This window comes from Motacilla alba, chromosome 6 (assembly GCF_015832195.1).
Source record: "Motacilla alba alba isolate MOTALB_02 chromosome 6, Motacilla_alba_V1.0_pri, whole genome shotgun sequence".
Taxonomy (NCBI): Eukaryota; Metazoa; Chordata; class Aves; order Passeriformes; family Motacillidae; genus Motacilla; species Motacilla alba.
The window spans coordinates 13025329-13049824 of NC_052021.1; the positions used below are offsets into that span (position 1 = coordinate 13025329).

Here is a 24496-nt window from a genome sequence, read left to right on the forward strand (position 1 = left end):
GAATATATAGCAAGTTAACATTTGAGATGCTAAAAGCATTGGTTCAGAATAAATAAACCAAAACATAGTTTTGTTTGCATGAATAGTTCTGTATTTGCCTTTGAAAAAGGCTATTTCTGAACATGAATAAAATAAGGGGAGGAGGGAAGCATTGAAACTTGGCGTGATGGCTTCTTCTTCCCATTTTCCCAATGGATTTTGTAGGAAAACCTGAATCCTTTGGTAGTATTGAACCTCTTTAAAAGAATCCCAGTGGAAGACATCCCTCTACTTCTAATGAACCCACAAGCAGGTAAACCTTCGGATTTGATTCTCACGCGACTCCTGGTGCCTCCACTGTGTATCAGACCCTCTGTTGTGAGCGATTTGAAGTCTGGCACCAATGAGGATGATTTGACAATGAAACTGACAGAGATCATTTTCCTCAATGATGTGATAAAAAAGGTGAGTCAGCCTTCACCCTCTGAGTTTGTTGCCTTCAGAAAGATTTGTGTGGGATTGAATATAGCAAGTGGGTTTAGTCCTTACAGTCTGGTGCTGTATGTCTATGTCATTGGGCATATTACTGAAAGATAGGAGAAGCTTACTTCAGATGGAACTGGCTGACTGGCTGTTTGCAGTGTAGGATCTGCTGAAGGTCTGCTGGAATTCTTTAGGGAAATGTTTTTTCATTTCAGATCTGGTCTGTTAACTCTTTTTTTTTCTTCTCCCATGACTGTCACACTTTTTGCACAGTTACTTACAAAGAAAATATTACACCTATTGATTTGTGTTGTTTGTTTTTTTTTCTGTAGGCCTTCCTCTTTTCTTACCTCTTTGTGCTTTATTTATTCCACCATATGTTCTTAAGAAATCATGTTTCATTTAGCATAGCCATCAAATTGAGACTAAAAGATGATTTGACATTTTATCATTTGCTTAGAAGAGCACTTATACCAGAATAATTCTTTTCACACTTTTCAAAACTGTTCCTTTGTCAGGCAGACAAAATGAGTTGAGTACTAACTCTTCCATGATTGAAAAACTATTAACTACTGATTTTCCTGTCAGTTAAGTTATATTAGCGTAAGTGGATTGGGGAAAAGGTAATTTAAAGAAACACCTAATTTTGTGAGCATTTGTTCAAAGCCCATATTCAAAAGATTTTTTTTTTTTTTGCTGGGTTCCCTTGTGATATGCCTTATGCTATAGTAATACACATCATCTCACAGTTTTCCCTTTTTCATTCCAATTGATGGAAATTTCATTATATTATTTGTAAAGGAAGAGTTGTACTCATAATAGAAAAATTCTTGGCTAGTTTAATATATGTTGTTATATTTATTTTCTGAATTGAAATACTATTTTGTTTAGCATAGGATATCAGGAGCCAAAACACAGATGATTATGGAAGACTGGGATTTTCTTCAACTGCAGTGTGCCCTGTACATTAATAGTGAGCTCTCTGGCATACCCCTCAACATGGCGCCTAAAAAATGGACCAGAGGTTTTGTTCAGAGACTTAAGGGAAAGCAAGGTTTGTCTAAAAAATTTATTCTAATTACCTTTTTTTGTAATTGAACCACAAATCTTTGCTATTGCTGAGTCTCCTTCTGGTACTGCTGTGTTGCGCTTCAGTGCTGTAGCTTAAAAGTTGTTCTAATGTACTGTCTTTAAACATAAAATTTTAAAAACTATTTTTATCTAAAGAATTTTAACTGTTTTGTTTTGTTAGGTCGGTTTAGAGGCAATCTGTCTGGAAAGAGAGTGGATTTTTCTGGTAGAACAGTCATTTCACCTGATCCTAATTTGAGAATAGATGAGGTAGCAGTGCCTATTCATGTTGCTAAAATATTGACCTTTCCTGAAAAGGTAAGTAGTGTAGGACTCAATAACTTTTTCTATTCCTTTTTTTTTCCCAAGTCAGACCTCAGTGTTGTTTCTTTACTCACTCTAAAAGGGAATGAATGTACTGCGTTATGTTTGAAATGCCATTCATTGATGCTTTGCCAGTTCTCTTACTGCTGGCAAGTAAAGATCTGTAGTATTGGATATAGGCAAGGGCTGGCAAGATGTGGTGTAAGGAGTGACATCTCTAGAACTAAGTGTTTTGCTTCATATTCTTTCAATTCATTCCTAGATTTGTATAAAGGAGTGGTTGGGTACTTTTATTTCTAAGTTTCCCTCCCAGCTTTTTTTATTGAATTTCCCTCTGATATTCTGCTTGAAGATAGGCTGATGTTTCCTTCTATTCCTTCCTGCAAGTTCCCCTCAGCAGCTGGAGGCTGTGTAAGGGGAATGTCGGTTGAGCCTAAAATTTGACAACACAAAAGCCATCAGTAAAAACAAGATCCTGAAACACGTTCTGCTTGTTTCTGATTGAAGTCTTTGTGCAACAGGTGAACAAAGCAAATATTAATTTTATGAGGAAACTTGTCTGTAATGGTCCTGATGTTCATCCTGGAGCCAATTTCATACAGCAAAGGCACACTCAAATGAAAAGGTATCATGATTATCTGTAATGATTCACTTTTTATTTCTCCCCATCAACTTGTTCCTGTTGGTGTGTGAAGGCAATTATATCTGCAGGGATTAAAATTTATTTTTAGAATCTTACGTAAAGGGCAGTAGAAAAAGAATTGTCTTTATATTCTCAGGTTTAGTGTACAACTTTTTAAGTAGTCTCCTGCATTTAAACTAAAGTGCACTTAATAATGGTGTTGAACTGCAGTTAGATTTATATTCTTGTATGACTGACTGTCTTAGTTGAAATGGAGGATGTAGTGCAGACACAAGTGAAAACAGGTGGTTTTGGGCAAGTCATACTAGCTGTTTCATGTGAGAGCTAATCTAAAGTCAGTTTATATGTGGGAAGGAGGGGTAATACATGAGTGAAGCTTCCTATACTCTCATACAATTGAAATAAATTCTGTGTATTTACAAATGGACTTTTTTCTTACTTAATGTTTAATCACTGTGGCTTTGTTGGATAATGTCAAAATACATTCATTGCTTAAAATAGCAGCAACTGAGGTTCAGTCCACACCAGTTTCATCTTCTAGTTATTGTAATACAACTACTCCAGCATTTAATGGAAAAGTTGGCATTATTACACAGAATTAATTTTTAGTTGTCTTTCTGTTTAGTGTCTGTCTATCTTCTGACTGCATTATTATTTCTTCCTATGAAGATTTTTGAAATACGGGAACCGAGAGAAGATGGCCCAGGAGCTGAAGTTCGGTGACATTGTGGAGCGACATCTGATAGATGGTGACATTGTCCTGTTCAACCGGCAGCCCTCTCTGCACAAGCTGAGCATCATGGCTCACATTGTGAGTACACACAGGCTGGCACAGACAGTGCAGCCTGCAATATCAGGCACTTGGCCTTTATGCTGTTTCTGTCTTACACAAGCAAAAATAAACAGCTCCTGCTGAAGCAGTGTGTGGAGCAAGGGTGAATGCAGTGCAGTTGTGCCTGTGCATGGGAATTGATGTGTACCCAGGCAGAATGCTGTATGCACGCATCTTCCGAGAGCCATAACTGACCTCGCTATCTCTTCTTGTGTGAGCATTTCATTTTTGTGGAGTTGATGTGATCTCTACAATGTTATCTTTTGTGCTTTTTATAAATACTTAATAATGAAAATTATTAGCTACATTTCTATAATACAATGTGAATACAATTCCTGTCAGTTCCCGTTGAGTTAAATCTTATAATCAGGAATTTTGATTCATGTTTGTAGTATAAAAAGGAAGCACTTGACTGTGGCTTTTTTTTTAGCCATGCTTGACTGTGTGTGCATAATTTTTTTTCCTTTTCCAGGCTAGAGTAAAACCACATAGGACATTCAGGTTCAATGAATGTGTCTGTACACCATACAATGCAGACTTTGATGGCGATGAGATGAACCTTCACCTTCCTCAGACAGAAGAAGCAAAAGCAGAAGCACTTGTTTTAATGGGGGTGGGTAGATATAATGCTCATGTTGGGATTTTGCTGGTGATGGATGGGCTGAGCCCTTTAGTTCTTAACTTGCATGTGAAATCGGAAATACTATCGAGATGATTTGGTGTGGATAATTTACAACTTTGAAGCTGCCTGAAAACTCTGCAAAAACGACTTCAGAATAAATTAGGCCTGTTACACCCTGGTAATCTAATAGCTGTAGGTTTAACACCTGGGGAAAATGCAGTGTAGGTAGGTGTCATCAGTATGCTTATGCCTGACTGTCCTTAGAGATTGCTACCAGGGTGGCTCTGTTACCAGCAGATCCATCATTTGCTTCTGGTCTGACAGCCTGGGAATTGCAGATGGACCAGCTGGAAATAGTGATACTGGGCTTGTGCTGGAAAATACAGCTTTCCAGAAAAGGCAGGAAGGAGTAAGCTCACAGGGCAGGGTCAAAAAAGGAGGAGGAAGGGAAGATGAATAAGGATCTGATGGTTGCAAGCTTTGATCTGTGGTGTGAGTCAGTAGCACCGAGCCGAGGATTTACCCATCCATTGCTCCTTCAAGGTTACTGAATGCTATTCCTACTTCAGATGTACCCATACCCATAATTGTTGGCTGCAGCCTGTTGGAGCTCACTGAACTGACTTGTGAGCTTAAAAAGAACACTCCCAGTGTGTGATTCAGGTCTATGTGGGAATGGGTTCAGGCAAAACTGCTCCATGGGTGGGGGTGATTAACTGGAGCAGTAGTTTGGGTAAAACATGAGATGATGGGTCTAGAGGTAGCTTGATTGTTACCCATCAGTGGGGATTACACAACTTGCAGTATTCCAGTTGATCCCTGTAAGTGGATCCTGTAAGTGGATGTAACAGTTGATCCTGTAAGTGGATGTAACACCTCTTGACCTTTCCCCTCTTCTCAAAGCTTGCCTTCCCTTCCCTGTCCTACCAAAACACATCAAGTTGTTTGCCACTTCTGCTTTGGAGACAGAATATTTAATTTCCAGTAACTTTTCTCAGACTATTTCTTAGCTGTCAGTAGATGTGCATGGATGGAAGTGAACTGAAACTTCTGACTTCTTTTTTCCATCTTTTTGAAGAAAGCTGTAGTTCGATTTAGAATAAGCTTTGACCATTTCACCATAAAATAAATGTCTTAAATAGTAGGTTCCGTTTTGAATAGTCAAGGGAATATCAGTGTCTTCAAATGCATAGTATCTTTTTGTGTCATGCAGACTAAAGCAAACTTGGTAACACCTAGAAATGGAGAGCCTCTTATTGCTGCTATTCAAGATTTCCTCACAGGTGTGTATGAGCTTATTTCAGAGCTGTGTGATCTAACAGTTGTTCCTTCAGAATCACTTCCCTTTTTCAGATTTTTTTAATATTAATTAAAAATGTTCTCCTTTCACAAGTCAAGTGACATTATTAAATAAGGCCTGTGTTTTCCTGAAATATAATTATGCCTTCAGAGTAATTTCGGATGCTGTCTACCTTTGTAGCTGCAATTATTACTACCTTTGAGTGTATTTTGCTGTGTTTTTCTGCAAATGAGTGTTTGAGATCTTCGTCTGCATTCAGTAGATAATGTATCCTGCTTATGATTATGGTAGAGGAGTTGATTTCACTCAGTAACTCTTAGCTTTAACCTACAGTATGCACCTTCAATGTCTTTAATTATTTGGGAAATGTTCCATGAATATTTTCAATGAACATAAGGAAGAAAGTGTACAAAAATAAATGCCAAGGCCTTATTTCACTTATGAAATAGAGAGAGCAAGTAGGTTATAGAAATAGACTGTTCCTAATTTTCAGATATTTAGTGTGGAGCAATTAAAACAAAATTCTGGAAAGGATTTACAACTGAAGCTGTCTAAACTGTTGTTGTTTTGCATAGTAAGGAGCTGATTAGTATTGGAATGAAATAATTGATGCTGAGCATGCAATGGCTTTTAAATTGAATCTGTCATAATACTTTTTTCATTCCAGGTGCTTATCTTCTTACATTGAAAGATACCTTTTTTGATCGAGCCAAAGCCTGTCAAATTATTGCATCTATCCTGGTTGGCAAGGATGAGAAGATCAAAGTTCGTCTTCCACCCCCAGCAATTCTGAAGGTGTGTCAAACTATTTTTTGCATGTTACTCCGTTGTGTGTTCTTGACCCATAGTGATTTTACATGAATCTTTAAACTCCTAAAGTTTTAAATCAAAGATACTTTATAAAGAAGTAATTATCAATGTTGCAACCTCTTTCAGAGGTTTTCTCTTTCAGAAATGAAATGCCAGCAGCATCTTTGATGTTTTTTGCCTTTTCTAGTCAGAAAGGGGAACATGACAGTAAGAGGGAGCAGTAGTGCACGTTACTCTGAGTGCATGCACATACCCTGTTGTAAAGGATAACCATTCAGCACCCAGGGGGTTCAAATCTATGAAAGAGGATGTTTTTCAAAGGAATGCTACTATGCATTTCTACAAGTATGATTCTCTGTAGACATGTTCCATATATCAAGCAATTTTACAATTAAATTCTTGCTTGCTCTTTTTCTGTAGTTGTAGCATAAACTTGTAATCTTCATTCTTCTGTTTCTCTCAGCCTGTAACACTCTGGACAGGAAAACAGGTTTTCAGCCTCATTCTCAAACCCAGTGATGATTGTCCTGTAAAAGCCAACCTACGAACAAAGGGCAAACAGTATTGTGGCAAAGGGGAGGACCTGTGCTACAATGATTCTTGTGAGTGACACTTCTAAAGCCATGTTTTGGAAGTCTTCAAAGAAATCATGGAAATTAATGAGCTTACTGTGGGCATTGAAGCTGTACTTCACTATACTATAAGTGATACTTTTATATTATACTATACTTCACTATATATATACTTCATATATATATACTATTCTTCACTACACTTTAAGTGTTCTTAAAGTGAAAAATAAAATTTTGCCAGTTTTCTCAAGAGTTGAAGTCTGTTTTCTTAAACTAAAATGTGTTTCGTTTGATGCTCAGCTTGTCATGATGCTAACTTACTGTTTGAAGGTGAGAGAGGCGAAAGCAAAGCTTAGGAAGTGGTTGTTCAGAGGCAAGTGAAAGAATTTAGTCTCTTGATGAGGGGTACTAATGCAGGGATTAGAAGTCAAACACTGTAAAGAGTTAGAATATGCAGGGAAGATAAATCTCTGAGATATCAAACCATCCAGTTAGGGATGTCCTTCCAGTTAGGGATGTCAGTGGCAGATGGAATGCAGAGCACCATGGTTGAAAAGGCTATAGGAGATGAGGAAGACTTTTCACAGAATTTAACATTCATGTGGTGACTATTGGAAAGGAACTTGAGCAGGCAGGCTTAGGCTGGTTCCTTGCTGCTCACAAGTGTGAGTTGAGGAACCATTGATTTACACCAATTCTGTCATGCAGTGTTGCCTCAAGAAAGAATTTCCCAGTTAGCACTCAAGTCCTCTCTACAGATGACTGAGTGGTTTCTGTAGATGAAAGGAAAACTCTGTGCTATGAAGTTCATTGTAAATATGGTGGAACAATTTTTTTAAGCCTGTAAATTTTGTAGGGCAAAAGGCCACAAAGCAATCCTGCTCACATTCCTGTGAACATAAGATATTGTCTTTATTTCACAGTCTATTAATTTTAGAAAACATGGGAAGAGCACGTGATGTTGAAAACTTGTAGATTTCATTGTTGGCTGTGTTCAGTTCATTGAAAAAAATGCATTTCTGCAGACATAGTAAATGTCCTCAGAAAGTTCTGTGCAAATTCTCATAAGTCTCAAGAATACCTGGATCATGTTTTGATTTGATGTAATAAGTGATAGAGCAGTCACTTGTGCTTCAAGAAGATGATACCTAAATTCACATTGAAAATACTGAGCATGGACAGAGCTTTTATTTAAAAATTCTCTCTGTAAGTGATCACTATTAGGTAGTGAATGTTATAGAAAACTGGTGAGTTCTTTTTTTCCTTTTCATTTCTAGATGTCACAATTCAAAACAGTGAGTTAATGAGTGGCAGTATGGACAAAGGAACACTGGGGTCAGGATCCAAGAACAACATCTTCTACATCTTGCTGAGAGACTGGGGCCAGGTAGAAGCTGCAGATGCCATGTCCCGTCTGGCCAGACTTGCTCCAGTCTATCTTTGTAAGTACATTTCCTTGTAAAATACTACTTTAATGCAGAAATAGACAGCAAGCAAGATTTTTGCTTCAAATATGACATGCTGTGCTTTTAAAAAAATAAGCTTGCTTCGAAGGTGGGAGACAGTGAAACCATTATTGTTATTATTGTGGTTATGAAGTGCTTGTGATGGTCACATGAAGGGAGGCAAAATAGGAAGTTGCCAATACTATTTCCTGGGTTTAATTTGTTTTCTCTATATGAGATTGAACTATCAAAATTTATTTTCTTTTTAATAATAGCTAATCGTGGCTTTTCAATTGGAATTGGTGATGTAACCCCTGGACAGGGCCTGCTAAAAGCTAAGTATGAGCTCCTGAATGCTGGCTATAAGAAATGTGACGAGTATATTGAAGCTCTGAACACTGGCAAGCTACAGCAGCAGCCTGGTTGTACTGCGGAAGAGACATTAGAGGTAAAATTTTTAATTGAATTCACTCTCCATTTGGAGTAGAGGCTTCACAAATACATTCTTGTACATGGCAAAGTCTACACTTACCTTCTGAAACCTAAAAATACAAGCAAATACAGTCCCTAGGCATGTAACTGGAGCTGAGTCTGTACAGGCTTCAGATGTTTGTATGCATCTAAAAATGTTAGCTTAATACAGAACAACTGCAATCCTCCAGGGTATATTGGGGTGATACAAGAGAATAAAATTACACAGGTATTTGGAATGGAGTTGATTACATTGATCGATATGTTCGTGGTTATCTTCCATGCAGCACTGTGTGACTTAGAGCTCAGTGCAATGCTCAATTTAGCTGGTGTTTTTTATGCTGATAAGAGGTTGTCATATTCTTGGATAACCCTGGTCTTATGCCAACAAAGACATTTTCCTCAGCAAACTGGAAGTTAGGCAAGTTGAAATTTAAAATTGTTTTACCTGAAGCAACAACTCAGTTTCTTTGTCTTCACTATGTTTTGAATTCCCTTTTACTACTGAAGGTGTTGCTGGGACTGATAGAGTTCTGTTTGTGTAAGTGTTTTTTAGCAAATTCTGAACCTCTGAAATACTGTATTTCAGGCTTTAATCCTTAAAGAACTGTCTGTTATCAGAGATCATGCTGGCAGTGCCTGTCTCAGAGAACTGGACAAGAGCAACAGTCCCCTGATCATGGCTCTCTGTGGTTCTAAAGGTAGGGACAGCTGAACTTGGCATGTAGGTTGCTCACTCCTTCACTTATGTGAAACTTAATTGTTCCATCTTGATAGGTTGTTTTATACTGTCAGTTGTGCAAGTTCATGTCATAGCTATTTCAAGTGGCTCAGTAAGTACAGGTTGGGTATGGTTAGTTAAAATCAAGCAGATGTTCTGATATTCTTGTGTCTTGATTTTTAGTACAAGTTGCAAAACATCTTGTTCTTAAGATTTTAATTAATCTGTAAAAACTTTTCAGTTCTGTTTCTACTTATTTATATCACATAGAAGAATCAATGGTAAATGATGCATTCAGAATTGGAACTAACATTTCGTAGAATCATGGAATTATTTGGGAGGGACTTTAAAGATGATCTAGTTCCAACTGCCCTGCCGTGGGTTGGGACATCTTCTACCTGACCAGGATGGAGCAACCTGTTCTAGTGCCTCACCAACCTCATTATAAAGAGTTTCTTCCTGATGTCTAATCTAAACCTGCCCTCTGACAGTTTAAAGTCATTCCCCCTGTTCTGTCCCTACATGCTCTTGTGTAAGGTTTCTCTCTGTCCTTCTTGGGATACTCTTTAGGTACTGGAAGGTGCTATAAGGTCTCAAATTCTTGTGTGAGTTTTCATCTGTTTCCTTTAAGAATTTGAAGAAGTCACTTTTGCCTTTTTTTTGCTGTCTAATAATTTGTGGAAAGCCTCATACTGATATGTGTTCTAAAGAAATGCTGAAATCTAAGATGAATAATATTTTAAAGTGCATAATTTTTGTGGGGGTGATGGGGAGGCATTGTTTGCAAACATATTCAGCAAATAAAACTTCTGAGTTAACTTAATTCTCTGGGATTTAATTTGTTCTAGGAGTCCTGGTAGACACTGAACCCTTTATGAAAAATACTGAAGTATGCTTATTGAAGAAATTGTGATGCAAAATATGTAGGTTAGGATCATGGGCTGTGTAAAACACGATCTGTAATGCAACCCAGGATAATATAAGGATGGGAGCCAAATAATGGCATCTATGTCTATGACCCAAAGGAAAAAAAAGGAAAAATTGTTGGCTGTATCATAGACTTAAATGCCAGCCTTTGCAGAAATGCTTAAATTAATAGGATGAGTAACAGAAAAGTTCCTCTAACTTTTTGTAGTTCTGTTTTGCTGAGCAGTTATGAGGCTAAATAATTCACCTTCATGGAAGTGAAGGTAGCTCATTAGGGAAGCAGTATATTCCTCATTTGTGAGTGAGGGCCTTTCTTTTCCTTTGTCTTTTCAGGCTCCTTCATTAACATATCCCAGATGATTGCTTGTGTAGGGCAGCAGGCGATCAGTGGGTCCCGTGTTCCTGACGGGTTTGAGAACAGGTCCTTGCCTCACTTTGAGAAGCATTCTAAGGTAATTCTGGGTGTTTACAATGGACTGTGAAGGAAAGTGAAACAAGTTTCCTTAAGCCATTTTGAGGAGAATGCATGATGCAATGCTGAAGGGAAAGGATCATATCTGGTCAATGTCAAGTGTTTTGTGTGATTTGGGAGTTAACAATGGTGTTCTGAATTGCCATAAGATGTCTAGTTAGCTTGACTCTTTACATCTAAACCTTGCTTTGGCCTTTATAATTTAGTAAAATTAAAGTGAGGTGATGGTACATTTTTGGTTCTCTTCAGAGTCCTAAAAATAATTTGTTAAAGTAAAGTTTCCCACTGGTGTTATGTTTGACTGCACTAATACTTCCCAGGAAAACTGCTGAATGTGTGTTGGTGTCTTTATAAACAGGTGAGAACATGCCAGATAAATCATTCTGCTTTTACTCTTTTTCCACCAGGATAGGTACCATGGGTTACTTTGTGTTTCATGTTTCGGTCCTACATGAAGCAATAATGACTCTCATGCACTTGTTAATATATAATCCAGTGAGATTAATTTCTTTTAAAGTGCTGTTTGAAATGTAATGAATGCTAGCAAAGGTTCTAGGTATGAGCCCATAGTCTAGTTTGTGTGTTAGCTAAGTGTTAAATGGTGGCTATGACACTTGCATATGTGATTAAGTGTCCAAATTTCAGCTTCTGAGTTCTGTAACATACTGAATAAGTAGAAAAAGAAACAATAAGTTGTGATTTAGATGGGAAGATAAAATCTAGCTCTAGCTTTTTTCTGACTGAGAAAGCATTAGCTGTTGTTGAATAACCACAAAAAGTGATATTTGACTTGAAGGGATGCCTGTGTAAATTTCATTGGCAAGAACTTTCCTCAGGGGTGAGGACAAACCATTCAAAAAAATTAATTATATCCATATCTCCAGTTGTATTTTTCCTAGCTTCTTTAGTCTTTAGCAAATACTTTTGCACTACTATAGCAAAATGAACATTCTTAATTGCAGTTTCAATTTTTGGAAGTTTAATGGTGTAGCATTGGGAAGGAATAGCTGGACATGTGGCAAGGAGGAAGGAGAAACACTGGTAAATTAGTTCGGAAGAACTAGGCAAGGGTTTCTGAAACCTTTATTCAGATCTAAAATACAAATATGGAACTTGAGCTAAGCAGAGCTGAGTTCATTGTCCTGTGTTGGTGGGGGTATTGGCTAACTTTGAGAAAGCATTTCAATGACATGCACCATGTCTTTCTGTAACATGCAGAACATACATTGCATTTTAACTGTGTTTTTCCCACTCTTCCCTGCAGCTCCCTGCAGCAAAAGGCTTTGTTGCGAACAGCTTCTATTCTGGGTTGACTCCCACTGAATTTTTTTTCCACACAATGGCTGGTCGAGAAGGTCTGGTTGATACAGCTGTAAAAACAGCTGAAACTGGGTATATGCAGGTAACTGTCAGCAGAGTGAGGGTTTTATCAGTCTTGAAAGATGTGGATATTTCTCATGTGCATGTCGAGGTGCTGGATCAGGGAGAAGTGCAAACGTTGTGGGTTTTCAATGTAACAGACTAATTTATAGTGTGAAATACATGGCTTGGTCTGTTCTCTGGGAGGTGTGGGGTTTGTAAATGAGATCTCAGCCTGTGGTACAATAACATGCTTCTGTTAAGCTGTTTGCTCCTGAATATGGGTAAAAGTCCTTGTTCTGTGCAATTCTGAGTAGTGTGTTCTTAAACCTGATGTGAATGATGACAGAAATGCAGCTAAAGCTCCCTTTGAGTGTCTGCTCTCTAGGCAAGAGGGACCTTGCCATGTAGACTTAGACTGGTTCTGTAAGATTTTCATGTCTTTGGCTGTAAATAAATGTCCCTCCAACAAAGCTTCTTGCTGTTATGTGCAGTCTTAAGATTTCTGTTCCAACATTTAAGTAGTATGTGAATTATAGCCCTCTTCCCAGTGTAACAGCAGAAAAGCCAAGATAAATTTGGGCTGGGAGCACATTCCAAGATAGACAACTAACAAAGACAGAAAAAAACCCACCTTTTGGGGTGGGTGACTAATTAGACCATTTGTCTCCAAAACTAATGGAATAATCTTGGCATGTGTGCAAGTATTTACACACTCATGTATATATAAAATATGCAGTCTGCAAAATACTTTTCCTCTTTAATTTTCTTCCTATATCAATGAATTGTAGCACTTGGACTTGGAAATATAAAAAAAAATCTTAACATTTATTTTATCTTACCTTTTTTCTCACCAGTGAGAAAAAAAAAAATAGCAATTCATAGTCTAGTTTAGGTGATCTAATTTGGTTTCATGGAACAGTGAAGTCCATCTTTCAAGTAAAAATATTTTTAACCTAAAATGTTTGATAGCATACTTTCTCTTTAGGAATGCAAAGGAATATGGTAGTTAAGGGATTTCCCAATACAAGGAGTTAATGTAGGAGAAGCAGATAACCCAGACAGAAAAATGGCTTTGGCAGGTGACCTCTTTGTGTTTTCTCAGTGAAAACAATCATTGAGTGGTTCTACTTTCATATACAAAAAGCATTGTAGCCCTTGAGAAATAAATCTTCTTGGAAGAATATGAGTGTTATGTCAAAAAAACCCACCCAAATAAATCTCTCCAACTACAGTAGTTTTTTGCAGCTTAGCCTTAAGTCATTAGCTTTTCTATACAATGGAATTCTAAATGTGGAGTATTGTGTTGTTGCATGAAATTTTATTGACTTTCCTGTTCTGTGGAATGTGCAGAAAGGTCTGAGGGGTAATATATGATTTTAAGTAGGTTTTCATGCCTGCTCATCACTGTGTCAGATTTATTTCCCAAGTCTGGTTTCTATACTTCTTGTATTGTGTATCAACAGCTATTTTTAAAAAGATCCATTTTACTTTCCTTGATTTTTTTTTTTTTCCTTCAGAGACGTCTGGTAAAATCCCTTGAAGATCTTTGCTCACAGTATGATTTAACAGTCAGAAGTTCTACTGGTGACATTATACAGTTTATTTATGGAGGAGATGGCTTGGATCCTGCGGCTATGGAAGGGAAGGATGAACCGCTGGAATTCAAGAGAGTTCTAGACAATATAAGGGTAAGGATTGCTGAAGTCCTTATTGAAAGTGTGAAAATACTGTTAAGCATGGAGAAGAAAGTAGTAAATAATGGGGAAAAATGTTTCACTGGAAGTATTTATTTTCTATCTGCCTTTTTTGAATGGTCCTGGTCAGTCTTTCAGGATGTGTATTCTAAGAGTAATAGATATTTTTTTCCAGTGGAACAGAGCAATTTGTGTACAGAGACCAAACCATGTATAACTGTGAAAAGTAAAATTTCTTTCTGTGCTTGAACATAGTTTTATGGCCTGATATCCAGCTCACTAGATAAATTACTACAGGCTTTTTTGGGTACTGGTTTGGTACAATGCACAGATTAATTCTCTATTAAATCAAGACGTGGATGTTCCTTGAGTTCCACTGGCTGGTGTTTGTTCAATAATATTGTCATGTTTGAAGACTTGTATTGTTCGTTTTTGTGGTTGGTTGGTGTGTCGTGACCCCCTTCCCCCAGGAAAAAGCCTTTTGCTGAAGTAACTGTTTAGATTTCTGTAATATGGGTGTAAAAAATGGGTAGAACTAGAAATGTCTGGGTATATACCTTCAGATTTGCAGAAATAAGTAGGAGTGGATGTGGCCCTTCTTTCCACAGTAGTCTAATATATAGTATAGTAAACCAAACCCAACCGAAAAAAACCCCATTCAACAAACTACAAAAAGACACAACCAGAAATAAAGAATGCTGTTATTCAGTTCTACATTTGTGTTCTGTGTCTTTGCAATGGAGTTTTTGTGCATGTGCTCTCTGTGGATAAGTCATGTTTTTTTCCTGTGAAGGCTGTCTATCCGTGCCGGAGTGAACCAGCCCTTAGCAAAAATGAATTGGTGTTAACGTCCGAGTCCATCATGAAGAAGAATGAATTTCTTTGCTGCCAAGACAGTTTTCTGCAGGTAATTATCTCACTTCCTTATCACAGTGTGATTAACTTTTCCCTGTTATTTAAGGACAGGACTTTAGCCTGTCTGGAGACTACTTAGATGGCTTTTAAGGGTGAGCGAAGGTTCGCAGGACTGCTTGTACTTTGAATTGTAAAATTCAATTCGTTTGAAAGAGCACTGGGCAGTTTTAATATTTACGAGAGCAGCCACTCTCAAGACTTCCTTGAGAATCACTGATCAAAACTGTAGAATTAACCTGCCTATAGACTTAACCTTACATCCATATAAAGCTGTTACCCTGATGAACCTTCTGATTACTGGCAGTGATGAGAACAAGGTTTATTTCATGACCTGTTGTTTGTAGTGTTTCTTCTTAATAGAACAGAGTGTTTCAGAGCACAAGGTAAACCTGAATTGCACTTCCATTGAGAGAGTGGAGCTGAAAAAATAGTTATATCCATATTTGCTGTAAATCTTAACTGCAAGTCTGAAGGAAAGGAAATCAAATTATTTAATATCAGAGTGTGGGGATAAAGCTGTTATTTAAGCATACATGTTTTAAATCATATAATGAAAGTTTAATTGTTATTAATTTCAGAACCACAGATATGGCTACATCACCTTAGTGATAATTAGCTTAAGGTTTTTAAGTTTTAGATAGTCACATTTTCTTCTTTCCTTTTTTTTTCTGTTCCTCCTTGAAGACATTAACTGAGACAGGTTATGAAAAATATAATGAGGTAATCGTAGCATGTGTGTGCACTGTGTGAGCATTAATGTTAGTGCTTTTTAGCTAAAGATGTGTGTATAGTGCTAAAGTAATTGATTAGCATATATATATTACTGCTTGTTAAATTATGATATAGGTGTTCATCACAATTATTTAACTTTCTTAATGTGAAAACTGTGACATGTTAATTAATATTCATTGCTAGATTCAAGGATTTTGAGGAAGCTTTCTTTCAAAACTTGACTTTTCTTCCTAAAAGTCATTTTTTCAGTCTCTAGGGACATGAGCATGTTTTTCTGGTGTTTTCCTTTCCCTTCCTCCACTTTCCCATTCCAGAACAGAGATGCTTCTTAGTGTGGTTGTTTTAGCTAGAGGTTCCTGTAATGGGCTTATCCACTCCAGTCCAGAACACAGGGTGTCTAAATAGCCAAAAAAAAGTCATTTTGCTGTGCTTGTTTGAGATGATGGAATAGGAGTGCTGGGAATGTGGTGCAAGCACAGAAGAAGGTCAGTCCACAGCCACTCAGTGCCGCTATATGCAGAGTTGGCCTACTGGGTCTGCCTCAAGTGGAGCAGATTTTGGCTGCATCTCATGGCATTGCCTGTGCCACTGTGCATTCCAGTGGCTTCTTCGCTGCAAGGACTGCCATGCAAGCAGTGCTTCTGGTGTGTAGATGATGCCACTAACCTGGCTGCTGTGACACCTGATGCAAACCCTGGGAGAGCGTGGTTTGCACCCTGAAATTTTGGCTGAACAGCAGCTCTACAGGAGCTGGCAAGGCCTGTGTTGAGCCACATCTTACTGAGCCCATTTGGTGCCTTTTTGTTAATCTGGTCCAGACTAAGACTTCATGGATTTAGAAGTTATGAAAAAAAAAATCAATGTTTTTTTGAGTCCACTCTGGAAGTTATCTAGCTGTGCTCACAGAGCACAGTGTTGCACTAAAGATTATAAATCCGGAGAGAGAGAGAGAGAGGCTCATAAAGAGTGAGCTACATTTTCATTCTATTTGTAGTAAAAATTAATCCATAGTTTGGATAAAATGCCAACAGATATGTGAAAGCTGAGAAGAATAAGTAATTTCCTCTTTTAGGTCTTCTGCATGAGTAAAAGTTTGACAATGAAAAATAAGTTTTCAGAGATTTATCTTCCACCTTTTTTGACTCTGGTGTATGGAAGTAACATATAATTTGAGTACCTTATTCAGAATTATATATAATAATTGATTTATTGCATTGGGGTTGTTTGTATTTTTTTCAAGTACTCTGGAACTCAGGCACTGTCCAAGAGGAAAAGTCTTGTGCAAGTCCTTCAGCATTGCTTTTTTTATGCATGTGCAATGAAAAGATTAACTTCTCTGATTCCATATTATTGCCGAAACACTTGCAAAAAATTTATAATATATTTGTTAAAGTAAGTATGTTGGGGTCAAAAGCCTTTAAAATGTCCAAGTATATTATTTGTGAATAATGCTACTTACTGCAGGGCAGAAAAAAGGGGCAAAAACATGAGAATACATCCTTTCATCCAAGTGGGGAAGCAACTTCGAAGCATCCATTCCAGCAGCACTTCTGTTGTCTGTTCTTCCTTTTGAACTCGGTTCTGGTACTCACAGAAAATAATGTACTTTCTGGAAATACCTTGAATGCCAGTAAAAATGTTGTTATTTTGAGAGAGAATTCTGTTAGAATGCAATAAAGTGTTTTCATGTTTCTATGAAGTCAGCTGTGAAAAAAAGGCAGTCCCTCAGATACTTAGTCATTTTTGCAAGCAATTGTCAGTGCTCAGCTGACTGTGGTGGTCACAAGGAGTCCAGTACCTAATGCAGAAGAGGTGATGCTGTGTAACCATCACTCTGTTTGTTAGGTAGGACTAATGGGGTAGAAAAGGCTTAAAAGGACTTTAAAAAATTGAAGTATTTGCTTCTCTGTGGGGGCTTTCCTGAATCATGGTTGAAACCGATAGGAAGGATTTCCTCTTGCTTTTTGTTTATATTTAGGTTTTGATAACTTTGTGTTATGGTAATGACTTGCACCAAGTCCACGTTTGTGGAAGAGTTTAATCACGGATCTCATATTTCATGACTTCTAGTGTACACGTGTATGTCCAATATGTAATGACCAAATGATCTTTTCTAGAATAAATGGTGGATGTTTTTCTAATGGTATTGTTTCAGTTTATGTTCCAGTAAAGACTATTAGAACTTGTTTTGGGTAAGCCTGGTAAGAGAGTGAAAGGTCTATGTAGTATGACCTGTTAAATGCAATTATCTTCAAGACCTCTCCACAGCTTAGAGAAGTTACTTGGGTCATATTAGGTAAACACTGACATGTATATAATAGTTTTGAGGTTTTTTCTGACAAATGAAGTGCACATCAAATCTCTGAAATCTCTCCAGCAGATACACTTCATATACTTCCTCTCTTGCCAGAGGCTTTCCATTTTGACTGTTTTGAATATTGAGGATTGAGAGAGAATGTATTTGTGTCAGTATCGCCAAAAAATAAGAGTTTTGAGTTACTGGTTTTTTTTAGTTTTTAAATCACTTTCTACTGAAAGTGATTTAAAGTGGTGGGTAGGAAGAAAGCTGACTTGGGTTGATCCTATCTTCACCTGTCAGTGTGTGCTCAAGAAGGATGCTTTTATTCAGCATGGACCATAGTCCTTATGTACTGCTACTGACTAGTGGCTACACCGAAGTGGATCTCGATTGCTAGACTCTAATGTATGTGTTTGTCTAAATTTTTGTGTTCCTCTCTTTATGTTGTGCATGATTAATTTATTGTAACTATTTGGAGACCACATTTTCACTTACTGTGGTTTTAATGTGATTTCAGGAAATTAAAAAATTCATCAAGGGTGTTTCTGAGAAGATAAAAAAAACTAGGGACAAGTATGGAATTAATGACAACGGCACAACAGAGGTAAATAATTTCAATGGGATAATGATGTAGTTCTTTTCCATCTTCATGAGTTGTTGCTTTTCCAACTATGCCATTCTCTTTTCAGCCAAGAGTTTTGTATCAGTTGGATAGGATTACTCCAACACAACTAGAGAAGTTTCTAGAGACTTGTAGAGACAAGTACATGAGGTGAGTGTTTACCCTGCTGTGTTCTCAGTGCTGCTGCTTTGTTGGTAATGTTGGGGTGTATTTTGCTGTTTTTACTGTATGAATATTGGTTCTGTTGTGAATGCAGTACAAAGAATTAGAAAAAATTGGCTCCAATGACATAAACATTACAAGACCAAGGTAGGATGCAAAAAAAAAAAAAAAAAGCATCACTGTCTACAGGTGGGCTTGTTAAGGCAGTCTTGCACAAAAGTTCTAGAGATCTAACCAGTGAGGTATTTATGTTTGTCTTGAGTCAAAAGCAGATCCTTTCATTAACAAAATTTGGTATCCTTTTACATTGTAAAAAAATGCTTTATGTTTCATTTTGTATTTTTTGAGCATGCAAAGCTATCTGCTTCCGTTTAAGCACCTTACTTCTGAAGTAATAGTAATCATACCAACAAGCAGTTTTAGCATTTAGCTTCTCATTACTTAAACCCACAGACTGTGTTTTGACAGCAGATTCTGGTAAAAGCCAAAAGTGATAGGATTCAGAGTAAGGGAGGACATTGTTTAAACACTTCACATTCTTACACCCACTGCCAGACATGTTTCCTTCCTCCCCCTCTTGTAGGACTTTTTTGGAAACCTTCAATGGCTCCATGCAGAACAAAGTCTAAATAGATGAGTTTCAAATTCATATGAATCTTGATAGCTATTCTTGATCTACACAGTCTGAGGAGTTATATCACACTTTGGTCTAAAATGTTCTTTGATCTCTCATGCATTCATTGGATCCTTTTGTTTGTTATTTTTGGTATTCTACCACGATAGTGCTAGTGTGGATGTTCTAATCTCTCTATCCATTGAGATTTATTTCATTTGCTTAGTTTTGTTCGATTTGGACATTCACATGCAGCCATGGGTGATCTCTCCTTTGTGGCCTACCTGCATCGTTTCCTAGGGTTTTATTCTTCTAGAAAATTAATGTATATGTTATGTTCTTAACTATTTTAAAGCAATTCCCAGTTTTTTTGCTTTCCCTTATTAGGAGTGCTTGTTTACATTTGTCTTAAGTGTTTTTAGATGTGAATTACCACTTTTACTGTAATAAGTAAATGTTAGCATATGGAATTTCCCTGAAGGGAGAATGCTGGATCTAGTGCTTGATGCTTAGGAGGAAGAAGACAATCTGTAATGGAAGTTATACTGAGTCTGTGGAATGCTTGTATGACAGGGCATCTTCTTGCTTTGTATGAGATCAGTCTTAAAGTATTGGTGATGTCTCGACCTCCTTCTTGGTTTTTTTACTAAAATAACATATTAACAAACTTCTCATATATCTACCAGAATAGTTTCTGTTGTTGTTTGCTTAGGGTCTTATACCTTACTCAGTTCCATATCTCTTTCTATATATTTTTTATCAGGGCACAGATGGAGCCTGGTTCTGCAGTAGGAGCTCTTTGTGCACAGAGCATTGGTGAGCCTGGCACACAGATGACTCTGAAAACTTTCCATTTTGCTGGTGTTGCTTCAATGAACATTACTTTGGGTGTGCCAAGAATCAAAGAAATCATTAATGCTTCAAAGGCTATTAGGTACAAGTATTGTTTTGATCTGTTGAGGTTTTTTTCCTTTGCCCAAGGGAAGCCTGATGGGTACATTTGCAACACATGATAGCATTTCCCTGTCTTGAGCAATATACTGGACACCATTCAATGCAAATATTCAAACAACAAAAATCTGGTGTCTGCCCAACTGTGATACTTAAGAGAAAATCAAATAAAGAAAAGTGATTATTTGTTAAGTATAATATTTTCTTAGACTTCTCACCTATTGTGAAGTACTCTGGTGCTTAGCAGTACTTGAAGCATACCTATTTCTAGGTATGCATGAAGCCATGCTTAAATAATCCTAGAATAACATATGCCATGAAAAGTCACTAGTACTTGTGTGTTCGCTTGTTTTTACCAGCCTGAAGTACCTGAACAGTAATGTTTCTTAGATACACCTGAGGAAGCTGAAGATATCTTCATCTTACTAAATACTGCTCTAGATAAGAGATAAATTCCATAAGGCAGGCTGTAATTCAAGTTGCCATCTGTACGTAGCTGAGCAATTTCCTACCTGGGTTTTCATGTGTGTGTGTACGTGTTTTCTTGTAGCACCCCTATTATAACCGCACAGTTGGACAAAGATGATGATCCTGATTTTGCCCGTCTGGTTAAAGGAAGAATTGAGAAAACTTTGTTAGGGGAGGTAAGAAAACTATATTATTGCTAATGCTTTGAATGTATGCATTAGCCAATTTGCAATGGGGCATTTTAGCCATTTATGCATACTAATTGTTATATTCTTGTCTCTTAAAGATTTCTGAATATATTGAGGAAGTGTTTCTTCCAGATGACTGTTTCATCCTAGTGAAGCTGTCTTTAGAGCGCATTAGACTTCTGAGATTAGAGGTGAGTTCAGTTCTTGGCACAGATTATACCTTGTTACAAAGGATATGTTACAAAGGGTCTCTTGATCCTGTGTCAGTAATCATACCAGGGGAAGTTAAAAAAAGGGAAGTGGATGATTGATGTTGTGTGGCTACATTACATCTGGAAGGGTCTATTTTATTTTTTTTCTTGCAAAGTGGATAATTCCCCCTTTATTTGGAAGTGAGAGAACATACATTTGTGTTTTGCTAAACACAGGGATGCCATTTCTGTCCATTGGTTAATGTACAGGCTGGTACCCTCAGCATAGGATACTATTTCATGCAATTTATAAGACAAATTTAGAAGAGAATATTTGGGTTTCTTTTTTCTTACATTTTTCCTTTTTATCATCTGTTGAAAGATAGCTCCATTTATTTGAGCACGTTGATACCTGCTGCGATAACCCTGATGTTTGCTGCTTGCCTTTTGGCACAGGTGAATGCCGAGACTGTGCGCTACTCGATTTGTGTCTCTAAACTCAGAGTGAAGCCTGGGGATGTTGCTGTCCATGGAGAAGCAGTTGTCTGTGTGACCCCTCGTGAAAATAGCAAGAGTTCCATGTATTATGTATTGCAGTCCCTCAAGGAAGAGCTACCAAAGGTAAAAGCCAAGGCTGTCGCATGCTTTTGTGGGAGCTAATCAGTAGTAATAATTTGTTTGATGGTGGCAAGATGAAATAATTCTTGTCGGTATTGACAGTGACGATAGGCTGTGTGAGTAACTCTTAGATGGTGATGGTACTGCCTCACTGTTGAAACTAAGCCATCCTTTACTAATATTTGTCAATAGGATGGAAGCTTTGATATTTCCTTTACAACATTAATTGAAGCATTCCAAGTGCAGCAGTTGTATGAGATAGTTACATCTGCTTTCAGTTGTATCTAAAATTGAACCACATGACAGTATTTGGCATTTTTTCAGCTTTCTGTGAGGAGACTCACTACTCTGGATTTTAAAAACATAGATACGTGAACCTTTATTGTTAGCTGCTTGCCCTTTTATTTGTATGGGTCTGCCACCATTCAGACATCCAAACCAGAGTGTGGGAATATGTGACATAAAATAGAAAATGTAGGTAGTGAGTAAGGTTTATTGTACAGTGTCAGTGTCAGTTTTGCACTAGTGTATTTAAGAGCAAGAAATCTTACTCTTACGTGTTTTGAGTGGGACTTTACTCCATGTACTAGATCTTTTCAATGGGTTTGAATGCTGGTGTTACCCTTTTATACTGTGTTACTGTGTACATCAAAGTTACTAGGGCTTTTGTTTTGTGAAGGTTGTAGTGCAAGGCATACCAGAGGTTTCCCGAGCTGTCATTCATGTTGATGAACAAAGTGGAAAGGAAAAATACAAACTTCTGGTTGAAGGTGATAATCTACGAGCTGTTATGGCTACTCATGGAGTGAAAGGAACAAAAACATCCTCTAACAACACTTATGAGGTAATGTCTAAATGGATGCTGTGGGGTTTTCCCCATAGCATCTTTATTACAAGTGCTTGTTTGTGCTGAGATGCAGCAGTTGATATGGAATGAAGCCTGATTCCACTAATAGGTGTCAGAATGCATTAATACAAGAGAATAATTCACTGGCAGCACTGTTCACCACAAATAAGCTGTTTCTATAAATATTATTCAAATGGAGAAGTTTAAAGGGGTCGTCATAGAAATGGAATATCACTATACTATCAGATGGTATTTATTCCAGGAGTATACTTGCTCCAAGCACTTGCTTCTTCATGCATGTAACATGCAACAATCTCTTGTGTAGGTAGAGAAAACTTTGGGAATTGAAGCTGCTCGGACAACCATTATCAACGAGATTCAATACACGATGGTGAACCATGGCATGAGCATTGACAGGAGACACGTCATGTTATTGTCTGATCTAATGACTTACAAGGTTTGTACTATGGTTTTTCTAAATGTTACATTGGCCTGTTCAAACAAATTAATTTTATCATGTTTGAGAAGGGTGGGTGAGCTCAGGAGATGGAAATTAATTCTGGGCTTAAGGAATTGAAAGTTGTACTGACCTAATACTGTTATTTATATTTTACACAAAATGCTTAATTACTCTAGTTCTAGATCTAATTTGACTGAAAACAAATTGATATTATGAGTAGGGAATGATAATTTCATAATTGAAAATAGGAATCCCCAAAATGATGGTGTGAAAAAAAACTGTTTGGGTAGCCATGCATGCAGTTTAATGCTTGCTGTGCAGAAAACCCCATGGGGAGTGGTTTGTAGCAGCTGCACCATATGTGAGGGGCAAAGGATATATACATTACTCATCAGCTGACATGAGCAGTCTTACACAACGTGTTAGTACAAAATCATCTGCTCTTTACTGACTGATTTTCTTTCTTTCACATCCGGTATGGTTTTTACAGTTGAGTACACTAAGTGAAGTAAGATTTTGCAATTTGCCTGCCAGAGTGCAAGGGTTTAATTTGAGTGAAATGGATGGAGTTCTGATTTGTTCCCAAACTGCAGAGCTTTGTTGCACTGAGCAGCAGCAGTCCCCAGGGCTGTGACCCTGTGAAGCTGCAGCACAGCAGCAGAAAAGGGCATCAGAGTGCTATGTTTTAAACTTGGTGGGCTCCTACCATGCATTCTTTTGCCTGTACTTCTGATTTCGGCTTCTATGTGCAATCTGATATAATCAGGATGTTTCTAAGAAATATTAGCACAAACAAGTCAAGTTAGTTTAAAAATCTATTTACCTTTTTCTTCTAGAGAGTGAAAAAATGAAGATTTAGCATCTTCTGTAGTCTCCTGGCAGCTGAGGTCAGGTTTATTATCTGTAGATAACAGGCATTAGATTCAGTGTAGTGCTCTCACACCCCACTGAATTTTGTAGCTCAGCAGCCAGTTTATAATTGTGGGGTTTTTTTCTCATGGCCATGTTTCTTTCAATTTTTTCAATACTCAAGATCTGTGCAAGAGCTATTAACCATTTATAGCAGCTTATATTGTATATGAAGTATGACTTTTGTTTTATGTAAATATTCATTACTACCAAACTATTAACCTTAAGGATGTTCAACTGTGAATCAGTGTGTTATGACAGTACTATATTGTAGATAGTCTATTTATTTATTTATTTATTTACTCGGGCTTACTCTTTGGGTTTTTCCATCAATCAAGGGTGAAGTTCTGGGCATTACCAGGTTTGGACTGGCAAAAATGAAGGAAAGTGTGTTGATGCTGGCTTCTTTTGAAAAGACTGCAGACCATCTCTTTGATGCTGCCTACTTTGGACAGAAGGATTCTGTTTGTGGTAGGTATTGCAAAGTCTGTTACAGTTTGTGGTCCTTACCCAGCAGCTGTAAAACCTCTTCAAAGCATTGGAGTTTTGTCTTTGTTAAGCTTCCTGTTCAGCTGGTATGTCAAAAACTTCAGGCTAGGTTCAGGCTTGAGGCTAATTAATTCTAGAAGTCCTAGAAGTTTGTTGTGTTTCTCTGCTTCTCATATCAGACTGAGATCTTGAAGTCAGTTGGATATTTGTTGGATGTTTCCTAAAGTAGACTTTGAGTAATTTGGTTTTACTTCTCACCCTAGATCTCAGTGAAATACTAGGAAATTTGTCCCACTCTCAAGAG

The 24496-nt window shown here is 37.5% G+C and overlaps 1 protein-coding gene across 2 annotated transcripts in view; it reads left to right on the forward strand.

Moving 5' to 3' along the window:
• The window catches only part of POLR3A (RNA polymerase III subunit A), a 31052-nt gene that overhangs the window by 4663 nt on the left and 1893 nt on the right, over positions 1-24496 (forward strand). Inside the window, exons 6-31 of one of the 2 annotated variants that reach the window (XM_038140658.1) lie at positions 205-444; positions 1354-1516; positions 1715-1851; positions 2379-2482; positions 3170-3311; positions 3805-3945; positions 5168-5237; positions 5922-6049; positions 6528-6666; positions 7914-8078; positions 8357-8529; positions 9142-9253; positions 10534-10652; positions 11937-12074; positions 13552-13722; positions 14522-14635; positions 15328-15363; positions 18192-18278; positions 18364-18446; positions 19835-20005; positions 20573-20666; positions 20777-20869; positions 21326-21490; positions 22167-22331; positions 22660-22791; positions 24042-24174. In XM_038140658.1, coding sequence (XP_037996586.1) covers positions 205-444; positions 1354-1516; positions 1715-1851; positions 2379-2482; positions 3170-3311; positions 3805-3945; positions 5168-5237; positions 5922-6049; positions 6528-6666; positions 7914-8078; positions 8357-8529; positions 9142-9253; positions 10534-10652; positions 11937-12074; positions 13552-13722; positions 14522-14635; positions 15328-15363; positions 18192-18278; positions 18364-18446; positions 19835-20005; positions 20573-20666; positions 20777-20869; positions 21326-21490; positions 22167-22331; positions 22660-22791; positions 24042-24174 — 3415 coding nt within the window. The remainder of the gene's footprint in view (positions 1-204; positions 445-1353; positions 1517-1714; positions 1852-2378; positions 2483-3169; positions 3312-3804; positions 3946-5167; positions 5238-5921; positions 6050-6527; positions 6667-7913; positions 8079-8356; positions 8530-9141; positions 9254-10533; positions 10653-11936; positions 12075-13551; positions 13723-14521; positions 14636-15327; positions 15364-18191; positions 18279-18363; positions 18447-19834; positions 20006-20572; positions 20667-20776; positions 20870-21325; positions 21491-22166; positions 22332-22659; positions 22792-24041; positions 24175-24496) is intronic. The other variant, XM_038140659.1, reaches the window with a different exon arrangement.